At 49.3% G+C, this 22210-nt stretch overlaps 1 protein-coding gene across 2 annotated transcripts; it reads left to right on the top strand.

Annotated features, from left to right (window-relative positions):
* The first annotated feature begins 8933 nt into the window (after positions 1-8933).
* Positions 8934-21259, top strand: INSIG1 (insulin induced gene 1). 2 transcript variants are annotated; one of them, XM_039472703.2, is made up of 7 exons: positions 8934-9052; positions 9273-9711; positions 12572-12696; positions 13228-13394; positions 13719-13818; positions 14788-14858; positions 19289-21259. In XM_039472703.2, exons 2-7 carry the CDS (start codon positions 9300-9302, stop codon positions 19404-19406), a joined length of 993 nt encoding a protein of 330 aa, XP_039328637.1. In that variant the 5' UTR covers positions 8934-9052; positions 9273-9299; the 3' UTR covers positions 19407-21259. The 2 variants fall into 2 exon arrangements, with proteins under 2 accessions (XP_039328637.1, XP_039328636.1); XM_039472702.2 differs by lacking the exon at positions 14788-14858 and having other exon boundaries at positions 8938-9052.
* Positions 21260-22210: the final 951 nt, after the last annotated feature.

Here is a 22210-nt window from a genome sequence, read left to right as displayed (position 1 = left end):
AGCACTGGTTATAACAAAGTGTGTCAACACAAAATCAGCTCAGCTTGCTTTTGTTACTAGCAGTTTTAAAATAAGACAGTGCTCTCAATAAACAGGATAGGTCAGTTCACTGGAGCTGGATTTACCTTGCTTTTGCAGGGTATTCAGCTTTGCTAAATAACAGTTGAATCTAGCCAATGAAATTCTTCTTTCCTTTTTTGCACTAAGTAAAATCTTTCAAATTGCTAACTAGGCTGTTATAATTAAGTATTGGACTGATTTCCTCATCAGATACAGGAGTGCTGGGCCAGGCTCATCCTTCCCTACACACTGGAGCATTGTTGTTCTCTGGGCAGAGGGTCACACCCAAAGGGAGAGAATCATCAGGAGGTGAGGTGTGTGGGTACCATGTGACTTCTTTGCAGGAACAGATGACCTCTACCTCTAAGCGAGAGGAGACAACCTCCAGTGTAACCTGTTTTACCTGGAGCCATGTATCAGCCTCCAATGTGACCCACTCAGCAGCAGTGCAGTGGGAAAATTCACATCATAAACCTTACAACCAGGCTTGCTGCTGTTCACCTACCTGCCATTCTTTGCTTCTGGATCGCAATGGCATGGGGTGGGGAGGGGTGGTGATTTTGCTCAGATTTGCTGAGTTCTCTTAGCTCTGTCGTACACACACTTCCTTAATTATGTACATATGGGACGTTCTAGTAAGAGTAACACACTAAGGAAAAAGACTGCTACTGAATACTTAAAAGCACAAACAGTTTAAGGGTTTCTTGTTAAAGCACAGCTTAAGATGTTTTATGTGAGCTTTGATTAAAATAAAATAGGGAAACAGGAAATCATTGTGAACAGAAAGCAGGACAAGAGCCATTCGTCCCACAAGCCACGGACGGGGGCTGGTGATGCCCTGATGAATGATGGCACCCTGTGCCCATGGGAGGAAGTGGAGGAGTCTGTCCAGAGGCAGCACCCCCAGGGCATCTGATCCAGAGAGAGAAGCCAGGCTGGAGGATCACGCATGAGAATTTCACCATACTTAGCTGAGTGTGCAACTGGGTTATTTTATCAGAAGACAGTGCTGGAATGGATCCTAAGGGAAAGGTGTGTGCACACTTAGCACACATATTTGTTGCAGCTTTGTTTAGGATACTGACAAGTATGAAATGGTCTAGAAATGCCCAATGATATCAGATAGGTAAGAAATCTGTCACACACACACACACACACACACACACACACACACACCCCTATATAGCCAGTAAAAATGTTGTTGAGAAGGTTTTGTTTTATTTGAGACAGAGTCTTGCTCTGTCACTCAGGCTGGAGTGCAGTGGCACAATCTCAGCTCACTGCAACCTCTGTCTCCTGGGTTCAGGTGATTCTGATGCCTCACCCTCCCGAGTAGCTGGGATTATAGGCATGCCACTATGCCCAGCTATTTTTAGTAGAGACGGGGTTTCACCATGTTGGCCAGGTTGGTCTCCAACTCCTGACCTCAAGTGATCCACCAGCCTCAGCCTCCCAGAGTGCTGGGATTAACAGGCATACGCCACTGTGCCTGGCCTGAAGTTTCTGCTTTCAACCAGGTTTTTGTGAAATTAGAAGGGGAAGATTCTGTCCTCACAGTGGTTATATTGAGTGGTTATATCAGAGAGACCAGGCGGCACCTAGACCTATTCAGCGTCTCTAGCACAGTGCCCGGAGCACAGGAGGAGCTCCAGGGATGAGAGCAGCAGGGCTGCAGGGAGCCGGGCTGTGGACTCAGGAGGCTGGATCCGAATCCCTGCTCTGCCTTCAGCATTGTCACAGCTTTGGGCACACTGCTGGCTTCGGAACTCCATTTCTTCACATTCTTCGCCAGATAGAGATAACTCTCTTCTTTCTGGTGCTGTGATGTTGAGTAACACAGATCATATAGGGTGTCTATACTTTGGGTGGTAGCCAGGGACGATGCGGCTGAGGCATGACACGGCCACACAGGTGGCAGGCCCCTGGCCCCGCCACCCCTCGCTCCTTCCTGCTCCGTGCTCCATGCTCCCTCCCAGTTCTGGAGGGTGGAAGGCCGAAAGCAAGGCGTTTCCAGGGCCCCGCTCTCTGTGAGGGCCCCAGGGGACGATCCTTCCTTACTCCTTCTGGCCTCTGGTGGCTCCCGGCAAACCGTGCCACGCCTCCGCCTCTGTCCTCACCCGGCTTTTCCTGCTTGTCTCTCTCCGGGGTTTACCTCCTCGTCTAAGACGGAAACAGTCAGGAGGGATGCAGTGCCCACCCTCCCCCAGCGGGCCCTCGTCTTAACTCATCACACCTCCAATGAGTCTATTTCCAAATGAGCTCACATTCGGAGTTCCCGGAAGGACAGGAATTTGGGGGGACACCCAGCGTACCCCCTCTGCCACTGCTATCTGCTGCCCTCACTCCCCAGGGACTCAGACAACTGACACATAGTGCGTCTCCACATCCCAAACCTGTCACTGGCCTGAAGACATATGTCTACCCAAGCATGACTCATCCCAGGCCTGGCCTCTGGGTTCCCTGACCTCCTCGGCCCTGGTGACTCACTCCACACCACTCCAGCCACCCAATCCCAGGCTCCTCATGGGGACTGCCGCCACCAGCAGTGGCTCTCCCCTGAAGCCATGTGCCCACATCGCCTCCTCCTGCCCAGGCTCTTGCCTCCAGATCCCCCATCCAGTAATGAATCTGTGGGAATTGCGTTTTATCAGGCAACAAACATCTCTGCCCCTGTGGGGCTAACATCCAGTGCCCACACAGTGCAATCTCTGCACACCGGCCCTTCTCCTGTGGGGCCCTCTTCGTCTTGGCATACGCCTTTCACCTCCATTTCACCTAACCCAGAGTCCATGACGCCACCAGCTGCCTGCCACCAACCTGCATTCTGCAGCTCCACTGTCCCTCCTTGGCACCACCAGGAAAAACCCAATTCCAGATGCCCCTTGAATGTTCTGCCATTGCCACCCAGCCTGGAGAGCCACAGAGAAGAACTGCCAGGCCACCCTGCAGATTGGGCCCCGTGACGTCGCCGTCACAGACCTCCACCAGGCACTCCACACCAAGGGGTGCACACTCCCAGTTTCCCATCACTCCTGTCTCCCTCTTAACTCAGGAGCTCTCCTCCTTCCGAAACAAAAGAAACCCCCTGAGGGGTAGACGCTGCACCCACCCCCCATGCCCACCCATCTCTCCCACCTGCTTCCTCAGTAGACGCTGTGCCTGCCTGGGAGCCCCGCCCAGGCTGTGGTCCTAGACACCCTCCCTGCACCCAATGTACTCCTCAGGGAACTCACTCTCCACTGCCCCCTCTCACTCCCTCTTCCTCAATCTTCCTACTGGATCCATCAGCGTTTATATTTGTTCACATCTCTCTCACTTTTAAAACAAAACAGGCTGGGCACGGTGGCTCACTCCTGTAATGCCAGCATTTTGGGAGGCCGAGGCGGATGGATCGCGTGGGAACAAGAGCACAAGACCAGCCTGACCAACATGGCAAAATCCCGTCTCTACAAAAATACAAAACTTGGCCAGGCGTGGTGGCAGGCACCTGTCATCCCAAGTGGGAGGGTGAGGAGGGAGAATCACTTGAACTCAGGAGGTGGAGGTTGCAGTGAGCTAAGATCATGCCACTGCACTCCAGCCTGGGTGACAGTGAGACTCTGTCTACAAACAAACAAACAAACAAACAAACAAAACTCCTTTCCCATCTCTCTCCTCCAGCTTCCATCACCTCTCCCCTCCTTCTCACCGCCAGACCGCTTCCACAGGGATCTCCACTGGCAGCCTCATTTTCCTTATCTCAGGGAAGCCCACCTTCCCCTGTGATTCAGGCCACTCTCACCGAGCTTCCTGCCGACCACATCACAGGACGCCCGGACATGATTGGGTCTGGGTCTTGCATGCCCTGGGTGATGCTTTCTCCTTTCCCGAACATCCCTCCCTGGATTTCTTGGCCACACACTTTCTTCCTATCTTACCGGACCTTCCGCCAGTGCCCCTGGCAGCCCCTTTCCTCTGCTCCAGCCTCAGGGCTGTGCGAGGCTCACCGACTTCTCCCCCCACCGTCTGCCTTGGCTCACCCTCCACTCCAGTGCAGAATCACCGTCTGCAGTGGTCTCTGAGATGGAGTCGCCAACAGCTCTTCACACTGGAAGGGAGTCTCTCTGCCAGTCACAACTCCTCCACTCCCCTTTCCAGCGATCAATATAGGCACAGACAGTCTGACCAACTGGACTTGCAGAAGCAGCTCTGGGCTCTTCTCACCACTTAGGGCTCTGACGAGAAGCCCACTGTGGACTGTGCAGTCTGGCTGTCCCATCAGCTGCAGTGAGAGGCTGAGCTCAGTCATGTGCCGCGTTAACAACGGCGTACTTTCTGAGAAACGCATCGTTTGGAGAGTTTGTCGTATGGACACCATTGAGTGCGTTTACATAACTCTGGACAGTAGAGCCCACTGCACACCTGGGCTGGAGGGCGCACCTAGTACAGCTGTGCAGCCTGTGACTGCACTGCATACCGAGGCAGGTAGAACACCGTGATAAGGACGTGTGCATCTAAACACAGCCAGACGCAGAAGAGGTTCCGTAAGAATGCGGTGTTACACGGGACGGCCATCGAATGTGCTGTCTCTCGTGGATGGAAACGTCACGATGCAGCGTGTGACTGCACAAACATCAGGAAAACTGCAGGAGTTCATGAAGGAGGGGTAAATTGGGGCCAATAAGAGACAGAAAAGAGAGAGCTAGCAGATACATTTCTTTCCTTTTCCCCCAAAGGACTGTTCTGGCAAGCCATGATAGGTCTCCACAGCCTGTATGGAAGGTACCCTGTGTGACCAGCAACCAGATGTTACAGAGCAGCCATGGTCAGCTCGGTGAGGTGATCTTCACCATGCCTTTTCCTTCACTGCCTCACTCGGCTCTTTCTCTCACTCTTGGGGAACCGCACTCACTTGGCAAGTACGCTAAAGCACCTCCCATCGTAGACAAACACTATTCCGCTTTTGAAAATGATGACATACCCCTTCACATCCACTGAGATGGGTAGAATCAAAAGTCAGTGGCAATAAGCGTTGCTGAGGATGTGGAGAAACCAGAATCCCCATGCCCTGCTGATGGAGGTTGAGAATCATGCTGCTGCTCTGGAAAGAGTCCAGCAGTTCCTCAAATGATTAAACACAGAGCCACTGTGTGACCCAGCAATGGCACTCCTAGTAATAGTACCCAAGAAAAATGAAGAGATACATCCACATGGAATTTGTACACATTTATAGCAACATTATTCATAATAGCCAAACAGTGAAAACAACCCAAATGTCCATCAGCTGGTGAATGGATAAACAAAATGTGGTCTATCCATACAATGGAGTACTACTCAACCATCAAAAAGGATGAAGTGCTGACATATGCTATGACATCGATGAAACTGGAGAACATTATGTCATATTATGCAATTTCATTCATATAAAAGTCCAGAACAGGAAAGCCGCAGAGACAGGAATAGATCAGGGGATGCCAAAGGCTGGGGGTAAGGGAGCAGTAACTAAGGCATATGAAGGTCTTTTCTGGGGTGGTGAAGATGTTCTAAAGCGAACTGCAGTGATGTGCAACTCTGTGGATAGACTGAAAACCACTGAATTCGCAGTTTAAATGGGTGAATTGCACAACGCAGGAATTGGCGCTCACTAACGCTGTTAAACAATGGCGTAGTCCATATTGATTGCCTTTGAAAGATGTTCATGACCACTTAAGAACGGGATCCACTAATGTGAAGTCTGAACCTATTTTTGTTCTTTTAAATAGACACATGTATGCATAGGAAAAATATGTGGAAATGCACACCCCAAAACATTAACAGTGGTCATCTCTAGGTGGTAGGATTATAAATAATTTCTTTTTCTTTTCTTTTCTTTTTTTTTTTTTTTGAGTTGGAGTCTCGCTCTGTCACCCAGGCTGGAGTGCAATGGTGCCATCGTAGCTCACTGCAACCTCCTCCTTCTGGGTTCAAGCGATTCTCCTGCCTCAGCCTCCGGAGTAGCTGGGATGACAGGCACACGCCACACATCCAGCTAATTTTTGTATTTTTAGTAAAGACCAGGTTTCGCCATATTGGCCAGGCTGGTCTTGAACTCCTAACCTCATGATCCACCCACCTTGGCCTTCCAAAGTGTTGGGATTACAGGTGTGAGCCACCTCACCCGGAAGATGATTTCTTTAAAATATATTTTTCCACAATGTTTTACAATGACCATGGGACACTTTTATATAAATATATATATATATATTTGGTAATCCACTTTACCTTGAGTATTTCTTACAAATGATTATTATTAGAATAAAAAATCAGCAAGAACAGACTAAAGGCAAGATTGCTCACCACGCGACACCTCCAAGTCCCCAGGCCCCCCACGAGCGCATGACTCTTCCACATCCAAAAGAGCTGCAGCACTCCTGCTGTCCCTTTCACCAGACCGTTTGGCACAGAGGCCACCACTGAGGGTTAGGGATTTGAGAAGGCAGGGCCAGGTGTTTAGCTCAACAACTGTCAACCTTTCTGGAGTAAGGCCACATCTGTGATGATTCCCTTATAGTGGGGCAATTAAGAACTAAACGGGGCCATCACAAGCACGTTTCCCTAAATGCTTAACTCAGAGTAGCTGACAGGGGCTGAAGAGAACGAACCCCATTACCTTCAACACACAACCCACAATTCACAGGGAAACGAAATCAGTAACAGCTTTGCTTGAGGATAAGCACATTTCAAACCCTGATAATCTTTGAATGTGGTTACTGACATGGAGGCTCTTCTTCAAGGGGGTAAACGCAAAGTCTCCCGCTATCTTTACCCCGGGCTGCATTCCCTCATGGGGCCAGACTCCATGGGCACCTGGGTAAACACACATTGGGAATGCAGTGACAATCTCTACCTAGGACTCAGAGGCCATGCTGATGGCCCTCGGCAGGTCCCCACGGGCATCCTTCCCACACGCCCACAGGACACCTTGGTGGGTGCGTCTGCAGCGGCCACACAGCCACAAGCTGCCTCTATGAGTCCAGGAGCTCCCATAGTTCATAAGGTCCCAGTACAGATGAGAGGAGCGGACAGAGTCAGAGAGGCTGGGTTGAAGTAACACTGGCTTATTAGGCAGACAAGAAAAGAAGATGAAGCCAATAGTCTTTAACAAACCAACTAGCTACAGGAATAGATAGCCCCTTTCCATTCTGGAGACAACACAGAAATCTATTAATATTAAACACTGTTGTGAGGCAGGCACCTGCACACAGGGGTATAGCGTTGGAAATACCGGGGTAGTCTGCAGGGCCAGGCAGAATGGCAGGAAAAAAAAGCCAGAGAAATCCAAACACGTCTTGGACCCCAGAAGACAGACGTACTGATTTCCGTGATGTCAAGAGCCCAGCGTAGAGCAGCTGGACAGGTCGCTAAGAGCTTTCACTTCTGCTTACTGGGTCTCACACACCTGGATAAACCAGTCATTGAAAGCTGACCTGCTAAAGGGAGGCTTTCGGCACGTGCTGGTGTTTCCTAATTGAATGGGTGGCTCGCCTGCATCTCAGGGCCGGGGCTGCCATGCAGACGCGTCTGGGTGAGGTCAGCAGCTTCATTTAGTGTGCGGGACAGCTGACAGTACAGGCTTCTGAAGGGTGCCCTGTCCATGAGGCAGCACCCCACTGTACAGATGGTCACCCTTCAGCTCACCAGGCTCCTAGCGCGCGACAGTGGGCGCCTTATTTTTCTGATTACAGACAAGTCTTCTAGGTGACTGCGCTGATACACCTATCTGGGTGTGTGATCCTCCAGCACTTAGGCAAGGGGGAGTGCGAACAGTCACAACAGTGCAAACTGCCATGTTCCATGAAGTCAGACCTGCCTGGAGTCCTCGGGAACGTGTACAATGGTTAACGGGGCTCGAGAGGCGTCCGCTTGGAGGGTGAGAACGCGACTCTGCTGTGCAGAGGGACCGCCGAGGACCACACCCCCACTTCGGTGTCATCCTCAGGAAGTGCGATCGGATGCCCGCCAATGTCGCCCCCAAAGGGACTCAGAGCAGTCCCAGCTCAGGAAGACGTCTTTCGTTTAACCTTCTGGCTCAGAGCCACAGCCCCAGGCTGAGGATGCCACATCCACGGCGTGACTCAAGTTTCCGAGCCTGCAGGGTCCCCGGGCGGCGCGGCCGAGAGCACAGCTTCCCCCGCGGCCCCTGCGCATCCGCACGGGGCAGAGCCGCAGCCTTCCCGCCGCCAGCGCTCCACACGGCCCGGATTTGGGCTCGGAGCCGGCACGGGCCCGCCCTCAGTCGGCGACCCGAGGGGCGACCACGACGGAGGCGGGGCCCTTCTGACACGTGGCCGCGATTTTATCTGCTCCTGGGGGGCGCGGGTGGTTTGCTCTCCAGGCTGAGCAAAGCCCACGAGGGGCCGAGGAGAGCCCCCGCCGCCGCGAGCCCGCCCTGGAGCCGCGCAGGGGCCGGCGCCGCCCGGGATGCCCGCGCGCGGGAGACCCGCCGCCGCCAGGCGCGGCCCGGAACACCCGGCGAGGGGGGCGGGGAGCGGGGAGCCGCGGCGCCGGCCCGAAGCCCCGCCCCCGCCCGGCCGGACCGCCCCGCCCACGCCCCCGCTCCCCGGCAGCCCCGCCGCCGCCGGCTCGTCCCGCTCGGGCCCGCGTGCCCCGCGGCCGCCGCGCGCCCCACCGGCACAGCCGAGCCTCCCGCCCGAGCGCGCGCGGGCCGGCGGTGGCGTGTGGGCACGTCATATGGGCCGCCCGCCTCCCATTGGCTGCGGCCGCCTCACCAGACCGCGTGTGGACGGGCGCGCGGGCGGGGCGGGGCGAGCTCTGGCCACGCCCCTGGGCGGCGCGCGCGGGCGGCGGGTAGGCCGGGCGGCGTCACGTGACGCGGGCTCCGGGTCCCGCCATATAAGCCCGCGCGCCCCGCCAGGCGCCGCGGCCGCAGTTGGGGCCGTCCCGGGCCGCGACTCCTCCTTCCCCGCTGCCCCGCCTCCGCTCGGAGCGCCGCGGGCGGGCGCCCCTCAGCCAGGTACGCGGCGGGCCGGGGCGGGGGTCGCGGGCGGGGTTTGGCCTCGCCGCAGCCGGTCCTCCCCGGAGGTGGGCGCCCGCGGGCCGGGGGCGCCGCTCGCCGTGAGCGCGGGGCCCGTCCGCAGCCGGCCCTGGGCGGGCGCGCGGGTGCCTGACCCCGGGTGCCGGGGTCCGCGGCCGGCGGGGCCTTCCGAGTGAACTTGATGACCCCCTTCTTCCAGGAAGCGCCTCTCGGACGCGGGTGACCGATGCCCAGGCTGCACGACCACTTCTGGAGCTGCTCCTGTGCGCACGGCGGGAGGCGCCGAGGCCCCCCGCGAGCCAGCGCCGCGGGGCTGGCGGCCAGAGTGGGGGAGATGATCAACGCCTCCGTGTCCGGGCCCTCCCGGCTGGCGGCCCGCGGTGCCTCGGACGCCGACCCCGCGCCCGGGGCCCGCGGCGCTGCGCTGAGCGGACCCGAGCCCGGAGGCCCCCGCCCCAACACCTGGCATCATCGCCTGGTGCAGAGGAGCCTCGTGCTCTTCTCGGTCGGGGTGGTCCTAGCCCTGGTGCTCAACCTGCTGCAGATCCAGAGGAATGTCACCCTCTTCCCCGAGGAGGTGATCGCCACCATCTTCTCCTCCGCCTGGTGGGTCCCTCCCTGCTGCGGGACGGCAGCTGGTGAGTACCCCTCCTGGTTCTGCTGCAGGTAAAAAGGCTGTCTTTTCAGCCTGTAGGAAACCTGTATTGGAAACTGGAACTACCCACAGATCGAAAGTGTGCATATCCAGCCCTGGATTTAGAGAAAGGAAGGAGAGGGGGAGAGGACAGCACCCCGAGGGCGGGTTCGGGCCACCACTGTCTGAAGTTTGAGGAGGCACAGGGATGGAGATGAGGCGGGGAGATAATGGGCTGTTCCAGCAGATGCTGTGCCAAGCCGACTGCGGGCCCTTCCCTCCTGGTGTCCGGGTACAGCCCCAGCTGTCATCCCGCGCCAGCCGCCCCGGATTGGCCGCCTGGGGAACTGGTGAGCAGCGGGACTGAATGGCCATTGGTCGCGGCAGCAAACATGCTACCCGGCTGCATAACTGAAAACAAACCCGTCACATGTGTTCAGGAGGCGGTTGCCAGGGGAGCAACTTCTCAGCACTTCCTTTTGCCCGGTCGCTGAGTAAACTGTGGTCTGAAGCAAACTGTTTACCCCCTGAACTGTTAGAGCTCTGAGATTACATTCTTAAGGAGAAGAGTAACCCCTTTAGGGCGTTTAGATTTTCATACACCCGAGCGGTAGCATAGATGCTGTACAACGCAACACAAGGTCAGTCTGAACTGCGTACCGGGGACCGGGGATGCTGGCTATCTTTAGCAGAATTTCTTGGCTGTCATTGAACCGCTTTAACAGCAGTATTGAGTTGATCTTGGCCCAGCAGGTCACTTACTGCTTCTGTAGTCACACAGCATTTGATTATTTAACAAACTTTTGTCGGCTGCTTTCTGCAGCCTCAAAAACTCTACAAGCTGTTGAAATAGTAATACAAAAGTGAGCACCGCAGGCCCCTGTCCTTAAGCCGCTTAGAGTCTGGTAGGGAAAACAAACGAGTGCGTAAGTGACCACAGTGCAGGGAGCATCCTGCTGGCTTTGTAGCTGACACATGTCAGCTGACTGTTGACCAGAGGCTTCCTGCGCTTTGCTGTGTTCTTTCCTTACAGCAGTGCGCTGTGGAGCTTCATTTATAGATGTGGAAACTGAGTCACAGGTTAAGTCCCATCCAAGGATGCACAGGTAGGAAGTGGCCCAGCCATTGTTGCCAGCTGTTCATGCTGCCTCAGCAGGCGTGTCTCCTGCGCTGTGGAAACACATTGCCTCAGTTGACCCACTGGAGACAGCGAGCAGCGAAGAGTTTTGTAAGAGAGGGCTGTGTGTTCCAGAACTAGGACGTGCGTCTGTGGTCATTAAGTAGTGGGTAGAATGTTTTTGTCTTTGTTCTCAGAGAGATGGGACCCACTTTTGTTTTCTGAAACACTCGTATGTGGCTGTGCTGATTGAACATTTTTTGAGAAGTATATCTAGATCTAAAATTCTGTGTTTCATATACATTTGGCAGAATCGTTTCTTTCCTTGAACCAAAAACTTGATCTTAGAAATGAAATAGTTTGCAACTGAAGCCTCAGGGATTTCTAGGAATATCTGGACAATTTCTCATACTCGATTTTCTTTTTTAAACTATCAGCCAAGAGCATAAGTAAAATATTTCATAGTATATATATATATTTTACCTATTTAGTTTTTAACCTTAAAAGGTAAGATTAAGCTATAGTGAGTGAAGTAAAATTAATTTGGGAGGGGTTTGTTTTTCAAAACTCTGAAATTAGAACATAATTAAGTATAATAACTTGAAAACTGAACATTTTTTATCTGGATGTTTGACTAAACTGTGTTTCTTGTTTCTCAGTTGAATCTGCAATGTGTATTTCTCACACTAGACTCGGGGGGAAACAATGGCAGGGCTCTTGGTCCTTGGCTACGGCTTCCAGCGACCCTTGTGTCCCCGAATCCAGCCCCAGCAGGCCGGCATCCCCACCCCCCACCACAGACATTCATTCCCACCTTCATCATTGCCATATGCCTTCTCTCTGGAATCCCATTCCTTCCCACCTGTCCGCATTCCAAGTTCATGTCTATGAAGAACTTCCTAACTGTTCCAGACCGCAGTGATCTCTTCTCTGTGTCCCAGTTACGTAACCCTCATAATTTTACACATGAGAACACAAACACGCAGGGCCATGTCCCATCAGAGGGCAGGTCGGGCTTAGAGGCCGACTTTTCTCTTCTTGGTCTGGTGCTCTTTCCGCAGCGTGGGGCTTGACTGGGCAGGAATCAGATAGAGAGGAGAGAAGCCCGTGTGGGGCTATCTCTCTCCATCCTTGCCCACGAGCGTGTACGCACAGTAGGTGCTCAGTGTCTTGTACAGTACATGCTAGAACCCCGAAAATCGACTCCAGGGCCACTCTAGGGGCATGTGACCCAGACCGTCAAAGTTGCATCAGCAAATGCGTATCTCATCACATGCCCAGTCCCAGTGTGGGGTGGTGGCAGGAGTGTCAGCTGTGCTGTGCAGGGAGTGGACAGATGCCAGCCTTTTCATTGTAACGTAGAAATCACACTGCATGAAAAGACATAGTGAACTACATGGTCATTTAAGTTCTGTGTGCTTTAGGCAAATGTGGCTATTAAATATAAGGTTACATATTGCTCATATTCATATGAATAGCCTCTGCTTGATTCATTTCTTTGTTTGCTAAGAGATATTCAGCTACACTAAATAATAGTGATTTTAAAAAACTTTTCAAAACAGTACAGTTTCGTGGGGGTGGTACTCAGAGAACAGGAATATAAAGTCAATCTTAGTCATGAAGTTGTAGCTGATAGTATTTTCTGGGAGAAGGACTGGTTTGAGTGATGTGCTGTGTTACTAATGAGCACGTTGAAATTCTGGAACTTAAGCCTGCTGTGTTCTAACTGTCATCTTTTTTTAAACAGCTGTTGTTGGCCTACTGTACCCCTGTATCGACAGTCACCTTGGAGAACCCCACAAGTTTAAGAGAGAATGGGCCAGTGTCATGCGCTGCATAGCTGTTTTTGTTGGCATTAACCACGCCAGTGCTGTATCCTTCAGTTTCTGTGCTGTCTAGAGTATCTTTTTAGGTTATATATTGAAGCGTTTGTTTTGTCATTTTTAATGAGTATTTCATATTCATACAGTATATTCAAATGACCCCATGTCATAATGCAACCATGACGGTGGCACCTGCCCATTTCAGATTACTAAAAAGAGAAAGAAGAACGGGGGCTATAGATGACTTCGTCGTTAAATATTTTGTTTTATGGTCAAAATGATGACAGAATTTTATATATAGCTTTCAGCAAGTTCATTCTTACGGTTAAGTTTGTGACTCAGTGATGCCAGGGAGATTTCAGGTGATCTTAATGATTACTATAACCTCTTATCCAACAAATCCTTTCTTTAGCTCACTACACGGTTTTTATGGGCAGTTAATTATTTGTGATACAATAATTTTTTTTAAAACCATGTTTTTAACCCTTGTGTGTGTGTGTGTGTGTGTGTGTGTGTGTGTGTAAGTGTTTTTGATCTTACCAAGAATCATTGAACTTTTCCTTAACTTTTGCATCACCAGAAATTGGATTTTGCCAATAATGTCCAGCTGTCCTTGACTTTAGCAGCTCTGTCTTTGGGTCTTTGGTGGACGTTTGATCGTTCCAGAAGTGGCCTTGGGCTTGGGATCACTATAGCTTTTCTAGCTACTCTGATCACTCAGTTTCTCGTGTATAATGGTGTCTATCAGTAAGTGTGTTTTTTCAAATATTGTCTTTGGAAAACACTTAACTTTCATAAAAACATCCATAAAGCTTAGATATTTTTATATTTTATTTGGTTTTTATATGGAATGATATAGAGTTAGGCATGAAATTCTCAAAAATGCTTCTCTTCATAACTTAATGCAAAGGAAAACCAAGTAGTAGCAGTTACAACAATCCATTCGAATATTAACATTGGTAACATGTCGTTGCTGATACATTCTGCATATCCCCATTACAGAGGACCTTTGATGCAGAATTGAGCCAGGTGAAATGGACTGCTAAGGCACAGTTTCTTCTCTTGCTCCAGGTACACGTCCCCAGACTTCCTCTATATTCGTTCCTGGCTCCCCTGTATATTTTTCTCAGGCGGCGTCACAGTGGGCAACATAGGACGACAGTTAGCTATGGTAAGTGAAACGATCATATCATCTTCTCAAACTTCCGGCTTTTTACCTTGATAGAATTATTTGACATGATACATTCAAATCTGTGTTTATATATTCTAGTTCAGATTCAAGTGACAATAACTGAGGAAAGCGTGTATTTAAAAACATAGGTAATGATACCCAGGTAAAGGTTCATAGATACGTAAACTCATCCTATTTTATCTAGAGAGGAACCAGAGCTCTCGCACTGCCCCTTTGAACTGCAGGTGTGTTCACTGTTCTGAATTTTCGTAACTTCTGTAGTAAGCAGTACAGAAAGTGACTGGTGGCTCCAGTGAATGGCGTATGAGTGTCCCCTCCTCCGTCACCATCGGAAGCAGATCTGGATGTCCTCATGCAGTGACACTTTGCTCCCTAAGCACCTGTCCCCAAATGTTTCTTTTCATAAAATCAGAGTGGATGCAGATGGTGCTGACCTCTTAGTCCACAGCCAAGCAAATGGAGCTGAGGCTTCAGACTCTTTCTCAGGCCAGGGCAGGGCCTGGTTCAGGCAGGCAGCACCCTTCTGTGGGGCAGGTGGCCCTGGGCATGGAGAAGCGGTGACGAGAACACTGCTGCACGTGGCTGGGTCACCACGTAGACGGACGTCCTGCCTGCGCCTTGCACCTGTGCTTGCTGCAGGAGAAAGCAGCCCTGCCCTGAAAAGCTGCTCTCACAGCCCCGCTGAGGGAGCTGGAAAGGCAGATGAACTCCAGGATGGCGTCAGCAGTTTTCGTTAGTTAAAAATTGGCATCTGAGCACTTTAATCTAAAAAAAATAGAGGTGGACTTTTATATGTTATTTTGAGTTGACTTTGGCAGGCTGAAATAAAGTGAATTAAAAAAAAAAAATCTAGAGCTCTTGCTCTTGGAGATAAGCTCTGGGACTGTCTCGGAAAACTTCCCTTGGTACCTCATGCTATTTTTAAAACGGCACATTTATTTTTCCCAGCTGATACCCTTCTGTGAGGAGTTGAAATTGAAGGCCACTTGGCTGTTTCACAAAAGCAGAAGTAATTGCAAGTGGAATTTGTGGCATTCCACTGGTTACTGAGTCTCTACTGCCAGATTTCTCATGATGGAGAAGAAATGACTCTGCTTGTCCTTTTTTTTGAGACAGAGCTCACTGCGTCACCCAGACTGGTACCATCACAGCTCACTGTAACCTTGAACTCCTGGGCTCAAGCAGTCCTCCCGTCTCAGCCTTCTGAGTAGCTGGAATTACAGGCATATGCCACCATGCCTGGCTAATTTTTTTATTTTTTGTAGAGATGGTATCTCCCTGTGTTGTCCAGGCTGGGCCTGAACTCGAGGGCTCTGGTGATCCTCCCACCTTGGCCGCCTAAAGCAGTGGGATTATAGGTGTGAGCCTGGCCTTGCTTTTTTCAATATTAAAAATCTGGTTGGATGGTCCCACATGAAAATAGCGCATTGCTCCTGCGGATTCACCTTCATCACTGTTAAGTCTTCAGAGGAGAGCTAGGCAAGTCCATCACTGCTTTCTTACTTTCAGTTTTTGTTTCAGTACTCTTTGGGAGAGAATTCCTAAGGTTTTTTAGAATAAAACTGCCCTCAACCAGATTGACTATTTATACATTATAATTAAAACTTGAATGACATTTAAAGAGTTGGTTATTTCTGTACAGTAGATTGATGCTGTTATATGTCAAGGCTTTTTAAATTAGTTTTAAGAAACAAGCATTATTTTGGTGGAGGAAGAAATTTCACAACATTCATAAGTTCTAAACATCTAGAAATAGTTGGAGGAGACATTTTCAGTTTTGAAGATAGTTTCATTAAGTAATTCCTGCTGTGCTCCTTGGATCCTTACAGAAAAAAATGTTAGGTAACTCAAAATAGGATAGTGGTATAGTTATAATGCTCCCAACTTCAGATTTCTTTTATCCTTTTTATTCTTTAAACTTAGGGGGAAATGTTTGGTTGTTCTTGCTGTTTCTTAAAACCTGCAGGAGAGAGGTCGCCACCCTGATCTCCTTCGCTCCTGGGCAGGCACATGAAACTGAACTCTCAGGGCTCTAAGCCCAACCCCGCCTCCTGCTGTTTTTATTCATAAAAAACTTACCCTTACCTCTGGATCCCAACTATTCTTCTTTTTTCTCTTCAACATTAGAAAACTAATTTCCATCCATCAAACCCAGGGCGTGGCTCAGGGTCTTCACACTGCGGCCCTCTCCCTGGCGCTGCGTCCCTTCCCAGGACGTGACTCAGGGTCTTCACACTGCGGCCCTCTCCCTGGCGCTGCGTCCCTTCCCAGGACGTGGCTCAGGGTCTTCACACTGCGGCCCTCTCCCTGGCGCTGCGTCCCTTCCCAGGACGTGACTCAGGGTCTTCACACTGCGGCCCTCTCCCTGGCGCTGCGTCCCTTCCCAGGACGTGGCTCAGGGTCTTCACACTGCGGCCCTCTCCCTGGCGCTGCGTCCTTTCCTTAGGCTGTGCCCCTTGACATTCGCATTCATGGTGAGTATTTTCCCCCAGGGCAGCCTTCCCCACATTCCACTGTTACCCACAAAATGGAAGTGGCTGGATATTCTAGGGACCGTATCTAAGAGCTACTGGTTTAAGATCAAAACCTACACTAGGTCAGGCTTTGTGAAGGGAGATTTCGAGAGTGAAGTTGATGGCAGTCTGCAGGTGAGATTCAGAGGCTCAGTTCAGCACTGCGGCCAGCCTCGCCCAGATCCTCGCCCAGATCCAGTGTAACTGCAGGGTCTGTGTTTGGTGCTGATGGTTTTGCTCAGTGCACTTGACATCCTCTCATTCTTAGCTGTCTCAGTTCTCCAAAATGCCTTTGTTCTAACTTATGTTCCCTCCCTTAAAAAGAAACAGTTACTTGCAAGAATAACCATGCTCAAAAGTTACAAGTTGGCTTTGCTTAAAGTTCTATGGTTTCCTAGCTCTTTCTATGTGGTACTTCTCCCCCACATGCCATTGTCCTTTGTGTCCGAAAATACAGCAGAAACGTTTGTTATCAGCCCATATTTTTGTTGTTGTTGTTGTTTTGTTTTTTGTTTGTTTTTGAGACGAAATCTCGTCCTGTCCCAGGCTGGAGTGCAGTGGTGTGGTCTTGGCTCACTACAACCTTCACCTCCCAGGTTCAAGCAGTTTTCCTGCCTCAGCCTCCCGAGTAGCTGGGACTACAGGCACATGCCGCCACGCCTGGCTAATTTGTGTGTGTGTATGTATATTTTTAGTAGAGCTGGGGTTTCACTGTGTTAGCCAGATGGTCTCGGTCATCTGACCTCGTGATCCACCCACCTCAGTGGTTTCTGTTTGTTTTTGAGACAGAGTCTTGCCCTGTCACCCAGGCCGAAATGTAGTAGAACAATCTTGGCTCACTGCAACCTCTGCCTCCTGGGTTCAAGTGATTATCCTGCCTCAGCCTCCCGAGTAGCTGCGATTACAGGCACCCACCACCATGCCCAGCTAATTTTGTGTTTTTAGTAGAGATGGGGCTTTGCCATGTTGGCCAGGCTGGTCTTGAACTCCTGACTTCAGGTGATCTGCCCATCTCGGCCTCCCAAAGTGCTGGGATCACAGGCGTGAGCCACCTCACCCGGCCCAGCCTGTATGTTTAAAATAAAATAATGAGTCTGTAGCCATCAATTACGGAACTTGCAGTTGTTGCTGTTTGTAGCTTCAAGTCTTAAGAGTAGGCTTCCACTCTCGGCCCCACTGGGACACCTGGAAGTAGAGTCCCGCCCACCTGAGTGTTAGCTTGGGATTTAATTTGCTGTTCTGTGTTAGATTGGCCTGACTCAGCTGCTCATGATAATGATACTGTTACTGTTACTGAGGGCTTCCATTGATGGGCTGTTACTGCTGCACAGGAGGCACTGTGCTAAACATTTCCACCATTGGCCAGGGTAGTCCTCATAACACAACTCTTTGAAGTAGAAACTATCATTAGCCCGTTTTTAAATGGGGAAATTGCAGCTTAGGAAGATTAAACAACTTGGCCAGGTGGGTGGTGGAGGTGAACCTGGCAGCCTGCTTCTCATGAGTATACCACACTGCCCTTTCAACACATGGCTAGCACCTGCCTTCAGCTGCATGTAGGCTCACAGCAGCCTGCGTTGGCGTCTGGGTTGCCATTGAAAATATGTCCCTGTTAGGCAGTGCTGCTGGAAGTCCCCATGCCGCCCTTCAGGTCCCCCTGGGCTGGGTGCCATTCCCCTCTGGCGTCTGTGTGTTCTTAGCTAAGGCCAGGCCTCACTGGCCTCCGTAGACCGTGGATTCTAAAAGTCTAGTCCCCGTTTGTTTGTCTGCACATTTGTGAACAGGTAGTAAAACACCGTGACCGATTTTATTTCCAAGTTGCTGGCAAGAGTTTGCTCTTTTGTCTTCTCGTTGAAGTTTGTATAGAACCCTTCCAGTGTTCATATTTAACTATTGGCAGTGCTTTCACGCGCCAGTTCCTGGAAGCATATGTGTTTGCTACAAGGTCTTACTGTGTGTCCAGGGTAGTCACTGGCATACCAAAGCCCCTGGGTGACTTGACCCAGACTCGTGACTTTACCTGTCTGTTCAGATGAGAGGATCTCAGGGTTTTCTGGATGAGTAATCTCCTTTGTTGCTGAAGGTGATGAGCTCAGCTCCCTTTAAAGTGAACAGAGGACAATTAAGTAACAGGGGAAGGCACGATTCTGAGGGGAAAAAATGTGTACAGAGGTTTCTCCTTGCCCTCTAGCAGCAGCTCTGCGGCCTCAGGAAGGTCACATAATCTCTTTGGGTCTGCTGCTTTATCAGTGAGACACTGTGGTCTATTGAGAATCTGCCCTGCAGTGCCTGATCATAGTAGTAACTGTAGTGGCTACCTCTCAGAAGCTCTGCGAGGGTCAAAGGAGAAAGAACATGTAGAAAGGATTCCCAAACTGCGAAGCTCTGTGTGAACCGAGGGCAGAGTTACAGTTATTCAGTATTACAAAGCGTGACCTACTTCCAACATGTTTCAACAAACTGCTGCTAAGGTGGGTTATAACACAGGCCTCAGATACTAATAAAGGTCTGTGGCAGAAACCTCCCTTCAGATAAAGGCTCACTCCCTTAAATGCAATTGGAACTTTCAGGAACACCTGTCATACCATAAGCATCGCCATGCTTTGATAAAATTGGGTGTTTCCTTTCTATAGATATTAATTTAATCATGATTTCACCAATAACTTACACTTATCATAGGCTTTGTGTAGGGCCTAAGCAGTGTGATTTCAGTTCAGGCAGAGAATTCTCGTAACTTTGCAGGTGATGGCGCGGGAGCCGGGAGGGCTGCCAGAGCGGCCTTGGGCTCGAGGTCTCTCCTCATTTCCACGTCTCAATCCTGTTTCTTCCATCGAAGAAATTTTTAATCTTTCCCATGTTCAACCTACTTAATTGATAATTAAAATATTTATACATTTAGTGCTAACTTTCTCTTTTTTTTCTCTTTCTACACATAGGGTGTTCCTGAAAAGCCCCATAGTGATTGAGTCTTCAAAACCACCGATTCGGAGAGCGAGGAAGATTTTGGAAGAAAATCTGATTGTGAATTATGACAAAGATTATCTTTTTTCTTAATCTACTTAAATGGGGCTGACTGTACAAATGACTCCTGGAAAACAGTGTTCCCCTAGCCTGGAATAGGGAAGTGGAGAGATGACGACGCAGCCTGGGGTCCTGCCGTGCCTGGCCGCACTGGCGCCTGTCGGCCCCGGAGCGTTCTGCCTGGGCTGCGTGGCTCGGCAGGTGGCAGTTTCCCGAGTATTAGATTTCATTCATGTGATTCAGACAAGTTGCCATGTTTCAAAGCCTTGAACGAAGACTCACTCACCAACTCTCAGTTTTGTGTCAGTGCCCAGAGGAGGTAGGCTGATGGTGCTCAACAAACATGAAGTATGGTGTAATAGGAATCATATTTATCCAAAAGATTCTTAAAAATAGGGTTGTGTTTTAAAAAGAAGAAAAGCAGCAGCAGTGATAATGGAGAGGCGTGCTCTGAGTGGGGTCGCGGTGTGGCCACACCTCACAGTCACGCACGTTCATCCTGCAGTGGCGTGTTTTCACTCACACGTGCGTGTATCGGCAGTGAGTCGGCTGCGCTTTCCATGCCACCGTGGAAGTTTGTGTAGACAATCTTGCTGAGCAAAAGGCAGTGAAAAGTCATGGTTCCACACAGCGATATATTGGAATTTTCACCTCAGTTTATGAAGTTTATTTCGAAATCTATGATCATCTAAGAGTGAATACCTGTCCGCCATGTATTTCAATCTTAGTGAGCCAAATTTTTTAGTTGTTACTACAGAATAGAGGTGACTGGTCTTTTTCCACAGCCCTATGGAATTTGCAATCTGTGATTGCCTTGTAAAAAGGAGAGTGCGTATGTCACCGCATTGAACATGTGGTGTTCCTAAATATTCCATGATATTGGTGAGCACAATGTATTCATGAATGGCATAGACCATACCAGACCTAATTTGCAAGTATTGGGTCTTAAACTTCAAGTGCAATGTATATGAAAACCAATCTGAGCCTTGTATCTCTTAAATATTTATTTTTTTTAACGTAGAGATGTCGAGAGAAGGGTTCTCCATTTCAGTGCTGCATGGAGGAAACTGATTTCTTTCAGTTGTGAAGTTCCTTTCGTGTTACACCTTCCACGAACCCTCGACCTTTGAAATACTCCAGTTTTGTGGGTTTAGTAATTTTTACTTACAAATTTACCTTTTTGTATTTTGCGATTTACATGTGTTTGGGTTGTTTTAAATTCTGTGAAAGGGGCTTGATTAAAAGACTCCTTTTAAATGGTAGCCCCCAGTCAGCAGAATGGAAGCTTAGAGGAGCCCTCCTGTGAGCACTGGTCTTTGTGTTTGGTTTTGTGTATGTGATGATCTTTGCTGGGGTTTTTTTTTCTTGCTTTGTTTCAAGGGAAACGTCTTGGAGTAAATTTTAAGTTCCTGAAGCTAATTTGTTTTAGAGGAGGATTGTTTAAAAACCAGGACCATTCGGAACTTTGGAATGATCCCTTACAAATTTTCTGAACGTGAAAACAATTATTTCCGTGAAAAAAATTTACAATGAAGATGTTGGCGTTTATGAATAAACCAGAAGTTATTAGATGAAAGCAGTGAGTGAATCTTTACAACAGACTTGATCATGTACAAACAGTAAGTCTTTCCTAAACTGGAAGTCAATCTGTATCTGTTAGAAATAATGTAGCCCAAAAAATGTAAATCTGAAGATTTTTTTTGCCAGTAGTTTATAGCAAATCTATGAACCAAAGTGATTTGAGCTTGTAAAAATGTAAAATAGTATGAACAGAATTTGCACTATACCAGATTTGAACATCTAGTGAGATGCACATTCATACTAAGTTTTCAACATTGTGTTCTTTTTGCATTCGTTTTTTACTTTTATTAAAGGTTCAAAACCAAGTGTTGTATTTATGTTTGTTTGCTTTTTAAAAAAAAAAAAAAAAAAGGTGGGATGGTATTCTCTGTGCAGGACGTTAGAATCTGTAATGGAAAAATATTTTACCGTTCTTCAAATTTTACTGAATTTTAACACAACCTCTTGGGAAGTGTCATTTGAATCATCCCTCAGTACCTGCAGGGGATTGGTTCCAGGATGCCCCATGTATACCAGAATCTGCATACTCAAGTCTGGCATTTGGCCCTACAGAACCTGCATACCCAAAAAGTCAGCCCTCCGTATAGATGGGTTTCACATTCAGCAGATAAACCATGTTTGGTTGGAAAAACTCCGAGTGTAAGTGGACCCGGGTTTAAAGCCTGTGTTGCTTAAGGATCGACAGCATGCGTTTTCCTTATGGCGCAAAGTTAAATGCAGCGCAGGCTAAATGGAACCTGCCAACGTACCCTCCTCACCACAGGCACCCCATCTTCAAGCAGGAGGAGGAACAGGCTTGCCTGCCTCATCACGGCTGCAGCTCCCCTGCTGCCACCTGGTGTGGCTGGAGTTATTTGCTCTCACAGGCCATCACCATGGGATGAGAACTGAAGATCTGTGTTCAGCACCCAGAACATTAAAGCTGTGCAGGCTCAACATGACTTGGAGTTGTGAAATCGCATTTCTACCAGCAGAGAAAGGCCTTATCTGATACGTCCCAATACATTTTATAATACAGATCCAAAACAATAGGTTTTTACTACATTTAAAACATAAAAGATGCGTGTATGGAAAAACTGGTAGAGCTTATGATGAAAACATTTCCCTCATTACAGAGATTTGATATTTGCCTGAGATTAACCGAGTTCATGGGGCTCTAGTGTAGGAATACCTACTGAACTAGTCGAAATTCATGTTTTACAGTAAGTTTTGGAAGTTAAACCTTTCCTGGAATTTTCCTGGTCTATTGAGCAAGT

This window comes from Saimiri boliviensis, chromosome 10 (genome assembly GCF_048565385.1).
Source record: "Saimiri boliviensis isolate mSaiBol1 chromosome 10, mSaiBol1.pri, whole genome shotgun sequence".
Classification (NCBI taxonomy): domain Eukaryota; kingdom Metazoa; phylum Chordata; class Mammalia; order Primates; family Cebidae; genus Saimiri; species Saimiri boliviensis.
This window is presented reverse-complemented; position numbering and strand designations above follow the sequence as displayed.